The 9,650-nt window shown below is 39.3% G+C and overlaps 1 protein-coding gene across 2 annotated transcripts in view; it reads left to right on the top strand.

Annotated features, from left to right (window-relative positions):
* Window positions 1–450: 450 nt before the first annotated feature.
* LOC107565601 (protein quaking-like) overlaps window positions 451–9,650 on the top strand; it is a 70,371-nt gene continuing 61,171 nt past the window's right edge. For both annotated transcript variants that reach the window (XM_016250863.1, XM_016250862.1), the window contains exon 1: window positions 451–589. In XM_016250863.1, coding sequence (XP_016106349.1) covers window positions 470–589 — 120 coding nt within the window. In that variant the 5' untranslated portion in view covers window positions 451–469. The remainder of the gene's footprint in view (window positions 590–9,650) is intronic.

Raw genomic sequence — 9,650 nt, 5'->3', positions numbered from 1 at the left:
TGTGAACCTGAAGTGTTCTGTATTCACTATGCACTTTGTAAAAAAAAAAAAACCCTGCGACTGCTGAAACCATTGAATCATGAGGCACACATTGAGTATATTTAATGATTAATAATCATAGTATCAATCATGTAACTGCGCAACCTTAAATTGTTTGATTACCATATTGTCAAACAACAAAACCGTTAATCTAGGATCATGCTCTACTCTATTAAACCACACTGTGTGACTGTAGATGCTGTAATGTACTGAATGGTTCATTAGTTTTAAGAGCAGTGTTTAAGGAGCGTTTGCACTCTTCTACTGCCATATTAAAGGGCATATAATCCATTGGTAAAGGAAATGTAGCATATAGCCTGCCACTATATCTGTAATCCTCTCCTTGCCCAATCTGCATCCTAATTGATGCAGTTAACTCATGATGCGTGTGTTTCTCTTTATTTCAGAGATCAGCAGGGTACGAAAGGACATGTACAACGACACGCTAAACGGCAGCACGGAGAAGAGAAGCTCCGAGCTCCCGGACGCCGTCGGCCCCATCGTTCAGCTCCAAGAGAAACTCTTTGTGCCTGTTAAAGAATATCCTGACGTGAGTCTCAAACCTAAAACCCATTCACACTGCAAATACACTTAGAGCTCCATCACAGGGTTTTAAATAATTAATGCCATTTTTGCAAGTACACGTGGGTTTGTTTGTTTCATTAAATTAAAAATTCAATGACAAATGATTAAAAATGCATCCCGAGAACCTTTCAGTCACATGATCTAGTCTCGGGCAGCAGTTGAAGGTCAGTTAAAAATGATTTCAAGTAAATGCCTGCATACACACACAGGCTCTTTACTGAAGCTGAGTGAGTAAATGGAATAGTAAATAACTGTGTGTAGCTGCTCAGTATGGCCCTTATTTAATTACAGAGACATACAAGTCAATGTAATCTAGTTTTCCTTGCATTAGGACATGGGCCCACGTCCAGTATATTGATTTCATTAAGACGTACTGAAGGAGTGAGGTTGCACAAAGTGTTTGAGTCCATTTAATTTATTGTGTTATTAAGCTGATGGTTTGTGGTCGACTGTGCGTCTGAGCAGTATAAATTCGCTGTGCGTCTGAGTGTCACCATCAAGATTACCTTTTTCATTTAAAACTTAATTTATTATTATGGGATAGTTCACCCAAAAGTTCAAATTCAGTCATTTCCTCACCCTCATGTCGCTCCGAACTTGTATGACTTTTCCTTGTCCCGTTAAAAAACATATTTCGTGAAAAAGAAGTTGTGTGTGTGTGTGTGAAGGTTATGGCCGCCCTTCCCGGTCTGAAGGACACCCAGGATCATTATTAGTGAGTTTGGGTTCATTAGGAGGTGGAGGATAAGCAATAAAAGAGATGTCCTTAAATAGCCCTCAGTGTCAATGGAGTCCTCCATATCCATAAAGACTAGAACTCATATTATAGTACAAAAAAAGATCAAATAGCCTATTTTAAATAATCTGATCAGGGTTTTTTTTAATTTTGTTGATGCATCTTTATTCATGGTATTTACAAACATCGACAACTGGTGAATGGAATGTGATTGGAGCTGTTTTTGTTGTGTGTCGTGGGTTTCGTGATAACGAAGATGGAATGTAAACGCACAATTTACGCGATGGAAAGCATGAAAATTTACTAAATCTCCTATGACAACTTGCAGTGATACATATCATCGAGGCTGAGAAAAGAACATAACGCTGCAGACAATAGATAATGAATTTCTAGATATGCTACTGTTCAAAACTTTGATGTCAGTATGTTTTTTTTTAAAAGAATTAATACTTTACTAATACTATTCATCAAAGAAATATTAAATTGATCAAAAGTAATAGTAAAGTCATTTATATTGTTTAGATTAGAACATTTGGATTTCTATTTACGATAACATGACAGAAATGTTTACTGAACAGCAAATCGGCATATTAAAATGCTTTTTGAAGGATCATGTGACACTGAAGACTGGAGTAATGATGCTGAAAATTCAGCTTTGCATCACAGGAATAAATTACATTTTAAAATGAATTCCAAAGGAAAACAGTTATTTTCAATTTTAACATTTCACAATATTACTGCTTTTACTGATCAAATAAATGCAGCCTTGGGGAACATTAGAGACTTATTTCATACGTATTCGTATTTGAATGGTAGTGTATAAATTAAGTATCATCAAAAGACTGAAAAATATAAATACAGAGTTCTGGCATGAAACTCTAGATGGCGCAGTCCGAACAGGTCTAACTCAATCTGACCTGGTGACATCATTGTCACATGGCAGCTGATTGGTTCTCTACCAGTAGCCAATGAGCTCGCTGCTCAATATTCAAATACCTGGCTTTTGTTTGCTGTAGCAGTTCCAGCTTGCTTCAGAAACCCTCCACCTTCTCCAGCTCCACCTGTATAGATCTGCTACGGGGTGATTCATGTATGCTATATGGGGGTTATTCATATGTGTTATATGTGCAGCAGCAGTATTTCTTACATGCTCACAGCAGCATGTTGTGGATGTATTGGCAGATCTATTCCGCCAAGACTAAATACATTAACATTGGCATGTAGATTACCATGCCAATCCCTTCGAGAGTTGTCATGACAGAAATGCATTCATTTTAGCTTATTATCAAAATACAGCATGATTTACACAGGAGTCCGTTCTGCTCCCGTTTCATGAATGAGACCCAATGTGCGCACGAGCATCCACACCATCCGCCCCAGCAGGCTTAAAAATCTCGAATTATCTCGTCGCAAGCAATCGTTACTCCAGTCTTCAGTGTCACATGATCATTCAGAAATAATTTTAATATGCTGATTTGGTGATTTCCTATTATTATAAATGTTGAAATCCGTTGTGCTGATTAACATTTTTGTAGAATTTGTTTCTTCATTTTTTTTGTATATTTTTTCAGGATTTTTGATGAATTGAATGTTCAAAAGAGCAGCTTTCATTTGAAATAGAAATCTTTTATGACATTAAAAAATGTCTTCACTGCCACTTTTCATTAATTAATTGCATCCTTGCTGAATAAAAGTATTACTTAAAAAAAACTTCTGAATATTAGTGTATATTTTTCTATATAAAGTGTATATTTTCTGTATAATATTTATATAAAGTTAGTGTTACATTTTATATAATTGTGACCAGTATTTTTTGAAGTCATTAAATATGTACGTGGTGCTTGAATGAGTGTCTGTTGTCTGAAAAATGCATTAATAGTAATAAATATGAAGAGGAATTTGGAAAGGAAGTGGAGTGTATTCCAGATGAAAATGTTATTGCTCAGAGTATTTTTTATTTCTTTAAAAAAAAAATCCTTTAAAAGTAAATAAAAAACAGGCACAAATAAGAAAATTGTTGACATGTAGAGCTATGAAATTAATGTTAATCTTTTAGCTCAGATAAAGAGGACTAATCTCTAATTCGTTTTAAAATCTAACTTATGAAATCTCTTTTGATTGCAGATCTGAGTGTAGTTTAAGACATTAAGATCTCATCTGAAACTCTTGAGAGCACGTGTGAAATTACTGTGGTCGTTTTGGGGATTTGAGGGACTTTTCTTCATTTGCTGTTCCTTAATCCTAATCACTGTCTTGGAGAAACAACTGAGATGTTCAAGTGATGTCATTTGCGATGGCTAAAATCCCAAGATATTGTCTAGGAATTTACTTTCATGGCAGCTTTTGCTGTTTTTCCCCTCATATTTTGAAGTCTGTCTGCTTCTACATGTCCTCTGGGTGTTTAACAATACATTATAGTCTCACTTTCCTCGACCAGCGCTGTGCCACTCTGAGATGCTGCTATTTTGGGAAGACTGTTGCGTTCAAACAGTGCGAGTGAGTTTTTATGAGTGTGTTCTTGCAGCTGCATGTATATATGGATCTAAAGGGCAGCGTGTTCAGCACATGTGTGTGTTTGTGTTGGGTGCTGTCAGGCAGGAGATCTGACCGCCTGCCCTTCCTCTCTCCAGGTGTCATTGTTTTAATTAAATGGGTCCAATGGGATGGACCCATAACTCAGAACTGAATGAGGGCTTAATGAATGCAAAACTACTGGACGTTAACTGTGGTATTGGCTGCCGTACCTGCAGCAGCTGGTGTTGATTAATATGATTTCATCTCCATGTGAATGTGTGTGTGTGTGTGTGTGTGTGTGTGTGTGTGTGTGACTGACCTTACTTTGCAGTTTTGTAGTTTTGTGAATTACAGAAGTAAAATGCTTTAATGATTATGGGGATTTAATACAGGGTTCGAAAACCTAGAAATATCAAGGAACATTAAGGCTTTGTTGTCTAAGATTGGGAAATGAATAAAGTCTTATAAATTATGAAAGAGTCTTGATTCTGATCCTTAAAATTCACTTTAATTGGTTCAACTTGCATAGTAAATATACATTTCTTTCGACTTTGGGAAGAGTTTATTTATTTATTTATTTATCTTTTGAAAGAAGTCTCTTATGCTCACCAAGGCTGCATTTATTTAATCAAAACTACAGTAAAAATTACTCAATTATCCTTTTTTACAGTTATAATGACTTAATTATCATAATACTCAAATAAATCATTTCTAATCCAAATGAAAATTCACCTACTCTCAGTTGTCCTCAGCATGTATATTTGAAAACAATTATTAATCTTATAAAATCAAACATATTTTTGGCAAATATCAGATCAAACTGAATCCCTGTCATAGTAAATATTTGTGACCCTGGACCCCAAAACCAGTCGCTGGGGTATATTTGTAGCAATAGCCAAAAATACATTGTATGGGTCAAAATTATTGATTTTTCTTTTATGCCAAAAATCATTAGGATATTAAGTAAAGATCATGTTCCATGAAGATATTTTGTAAATTTCCTACTGTAAATATATTAAAACTTAATTATTGATTTGTAATATGCATTGCTCAGAACTTCATTTGGACAACTTTAAAGGTGATTTTCTCAGTATTTTGATTTTTTGGCACCCTCAGATTCCAGATTTGCAAACAGTTGTATCTCGGCCAAATATTGTCCTATCATAACAAACCATACATCAATGGAAAGCTTGATGTATAAATCTAAACAAAAATCGAAAAAATTGACCCTTATGACTGGTTTTGTGGTCCAGGGTCACATTTAACCCCTAGTGTGTATTTGTTCTGATTCTGGGTGACTGCTGAAAGTGGGCAGTGAGGTTTAAGGTTATAGATCCAGCGTCTACGTAACCTTTTAAACCAGGCTATAATCTTTTCTGCTGTCCTCCACCTAAAAGCACTCATACACACTGATGGCTCTGCCCGCAGTGAGGAGAGGTGAGGCGCAGCGGTTGGTGTGTGAGTCTTCTCATTACTCTGGTGATAATAAACAATAACACGCACACAGGGGAGAGGTGCAGCGGCGTTCCGGATCACCTCGCTGCTAATGAAGGTTAATTAGGGTTCATTAGGACATGATGAGCGTTCGCAACACCACCACAGCCCTCTGCTTTATGCCTGCCGTCCGCCTCGGTTCCTCCTCTCCGGCTGTCACTCCTGATGGACTCCTGAACATCAGTCCATATCAGTGAGAGTCCGGACAGACACCACTGCAATTACTATATTAATATACAGTATGACATACTGGGTCAGTATTTCCCAACAAACCACAAATATATGTGACCCTGGAGCACAAAACCAGTCTTAAGTCGCTGGGGTATATTTGTAGCAATAGCCAAAAATACATTGTATGGGTCAAAATTATAGAATTATCGAAGAAAAAATTTTTCTTTTATGCCAAAAATCATTAGGATATTAAGTAAAGATCATGTTCCATGAAGATATTTTGTAAATTTCCTACTGTAAATATATTAAAACTTAATTTTTTATTTGTAATATGCATTGCTAAGAACTTAATTTGGACAAATTTAAAGGCGATTTTTCTCAGTATTTAGAATTTTTTTTGCACCCTCAGATTCCAGATATTCAAATAGTTGTATCTCGGCCAAATATTGTCCTATCCTAACAAACCATACATCAATGGAAAGCTTATTTATTCAGCTTTCAGATGGTGTATTCATCTCAATTTCGAAAAATTGACCCTTATGACTGGTTTTGTGGTCCAGAGTCACATATTCCTTTTAACTCAGATTATACTAAATATAATTTATTAAACTGGACATTATAATAATAATTATTTTTTAAAGAATTAACCTGATAAAACCTACACTCTAAAAAATGCTGGGTTGTTTCAAACCAACTTTGGTTCAAATATGGACTAACCCAACCAATGGGTTATATTTTTACATTAAATTTTTAACCCAAAAGTTGGGTTAGTCCATATTTGAACCAAAGTTGGGTTGATAATGACAGAATTTTCATGCCCGTTCAGAATTCCTTTAATGCTGGTAGCAATGCAACGTCTAAGTCATTTGGACTGTGCTTCCATAAACCCAGCACACAAGGGAATCGGGGGTTGTTTCAAACCAACTTTGGTTCAAATATGGACTAACCCAACCGATGGGTTATAATTTTACATTAAATTTTTAACCCAAAAGTTGGGGTAGTCCATATTTGAACCAAAGTTGGGTTGATAATGACAGAATTTTCATGCCCGTTCAGAATTCCTTTAATGCTGGTAGCAATGCAACGTCTAAGTCATTTGGACTGTGCTTCCATAAACCCAGCACACAAGGGAATCGCCCAATCAATGCCACTCACGGATCATCAGCACAGGAAGCTGTGATAAAACATTTGAGATCAAGTGTTGTAGATATGGAGGCATACATGCGGTTAGATGTCTCTCTTCCTCTCCGCGAGTCCCCCACCTCTCGGAGGAGAGATGTGCCCTCCTTTCCCTCCCCTTGTCCTGCACAATAATGAAAACAAAAGACATCCTGCAGCAGGGAATCAGAGCGCAGTGCTATTAGAAGCCATGCAATAATTAATTTGCCTATTACCAGAGCCGACTCGTTTATCTTCATAAGATAATGCCATCACTTCCAGTCTCTGGCAGACTCGCATGCGCTCTGTCTTAAACGGCCCTAATTACGTCCCCGCTGCCTATTTTATTGTAGTTGATGGAAAACACACTTAATCTCCACTGTGCAGAATGAGTAAATAGGCCCCAGCTTTGAACAGCAGATATTAGAGATTCCATTAAAGCCCAGTGCTTTTTTATGTGGCTTTTGTTTCGGGTGCCGGAGCACTAAAGAGCTGAGGTAAGGTGTACGCCGATGAGGCAGATAAGTCAAGCTGTCTTTATCCGTTGCTTTTTCACACACTTCCAGATAGAGGGAACTTTGTAGTGGCAAAAGCCCAGTGATATGATTACGCCTACCCGTCAAGTTTAAAGGGGTTCAACTTTAGTTAGTCTGCAATGTTGCTGTTTGAGCATAAAAAAGATCTGCAAAGTTACAAAGCTCAAAGTCCACTTCAAAAGGAGATATTTTATTTAACAGAAATCACTTTTTCAAAAACTACAACGAACGACTCGTTTGGACTACAACGCATATTTTCCGGGATTTGTGATATCACAAATACTGACGAATGGAACGAGACCTGGTTGAGCTACACTAGATAAGGCAACGTGTGTTATCACTATGTCGGAGACACGCTAGCTTTCCCAAGTCAGATGAACTATGGTAATGACATTTCCCGACCAGGCGCCGAGTGCTGCCAATCACAACACACACTGGCACAGCTAGCCAATCACAACACACACTGGCCCAGCTAACCAATCACAACACACACTTGCCCAGCTAACCAATCACTGCACATTTCGTATTTCAGAAGGCGGGCCTTCATTTGATACAGGAACTATTCGAGCCGTTCATGCCAGACTGCGGGGAGAGGTGTTTTAATCATGTAAAATATGTGAAAAATAATGTGTTTTTCGAAACAACCTAGTATGAGAGCCTGTTCTAGTACACCCCCAAAACAAAATCAAGACTTTGTAAAAGAGCATAATAGGACCCCTTTAAATTTATGAATGGCTGAAACGATCAGTCAGTTTATAATGTTTTAAGTTCAGAAATGGCGTGTACTCTGGTCTGCTGTAGTGGTTTGGGCTGTAACTCAACCTAGAGGAGGTTTTTACTGCTCTGAGGTTGCTCTTTCTCAAGAGACTTCATGGAGTTCTCAGTTTCAAGTGTCAACTTTGTCACAGATGTTACTGTTTTAGTAGACATAAAATGAATGAAACTATTGACAGAATCTAGAGCTGTCAAATGGATCGCATGGTGCAGATTTGGATGAGAAATGTATGAGTTCATAATGAAATCTCGGACTTTTAATTGCAGCAAATTTGTGCAGAGTTTGAGAGACTGTTGAGATCGCTTCAGAAACTATAGAAGCCATATAGTAGAATTATGTTTTTTTTTTTTACAAGAAATAAAGAATCTGATTCTGCTCTAGATTTCGTCTCACTGACTTCTTTGAAACAAAGTGAGATATTAAAGAGCTTTCATTAAGGATTACTAATGGAAATGTTATATATCCAAACTCCATATGGGACATTCAATAAAATATCACTGATGTGCTCTGTAAGGGTTAGTTCTCTCATGATTTACTCACCTTCTTTTCATTCCAAACCCCTGAGACTTTTGGAGAACCACTTAGGTCTCAATATGGAACCCAGCCTTCCACGGTTCCCGCGGATTCATCGTGAAGGCCCGGCGCCGGACGTTCCGCCGCGTCCGCTGCCGAGGGTGATGGAGGATCTCAACAGGGTCTACTGTAGGACACTCTGGAGCAGTTTTAGCAAGCCGACACTAACCGGTGCCTCTCGGCACCACTACCCGTTTGAGGTGAGAACACAGGAGGATACTGGCTCCACACGGAGGCTATAAAATCTAGTGAATGTGTTGGGGGTCGCCCAGCCCGCAGCCCTACAAATATCTGTCAGCGAGGCGCCACGAGCCAACGCCCAGGAGGATGCAACACTTCTAGTTGAGTGAGCTCGCAGCCTGAATGGGCAGGGCACACCCTGTGCCTGATAAGCCAGGGTGATGGCATCCACAATCCAGTGGGCCATCCTCTGCTTAGAGACGGCATTCCCCTTCTGCCGGCCTCCGTAACAGACAAAGAACTGGTCTGAGGTCCTGAAGCTTTGTGTCCGGTCTACTTAGCACCTTAATACTCGGACGGGACAGAGCAAAGCCAAGGCTGGGTCTGCCTCTTCTGGGGGCAGCGCTTGCAGGTTCACCACTTGGTCTTTGAAGGGTGTAGTGGGAACCTTGGGCACGTAGCCGGGCCGGGGCCTCAGGATTACCTGGGAGTCAGCCGGCCCAAACTCTAGGCACGAATCGTCAACCGAAAATGCGTGCAGGTCCCCTACCCTCTTGATGGAGGCCAGTGCAAGCAGGAGCAGAGTTTTCAATGAAAGAAAGTTGAAGCTCAACTAAATGCAAAGGCTCGAATGGGCCCTGCTGTAGTGATTTTAGCACTAGAGACCCAAGAGGGTATAGAGGGGGGCCGGGTAGGATTCAACCTCCTGGCCCCTCTAAGGAACCTGATGACGAGGTCATGCATACCTAGAGACTTCCCATTCACCGGGCCATGGTACGCAGAAATAGCAGCAACCTGAACTTTGAGGATGGAGGGAGACAGCCTTCGCTCCAGCCCTTGCTGCAGAAAGGAAAGCACGACCGCAATCGGGCATCTCCGGGGGTCTTCT

Source organism: Sinocyclocheilus grahami, unplaced genomic scaffold (genome assembly GCF_001515645.1).
Source record: "Sinocyclocheilus grahami isolate Dianchi unplaced genomic scaffold, SAMN03320097.WGS_v1.1 scaffold1010.1, whole genome shotgun sequence".
NCBI classification, from domain to species: domain Eukaryota; kingdom Metazoa; phylum Chordata; class Actinopteri; order Cypriniformes; family Cyprinidae; genus Sinocyclocheilus; species Sinocyclocheilus grahami.
Note: the sequence above shows the minus strand (reverse complement) of the source record. Positions and strands in the feature narration are given on the sequence as shown.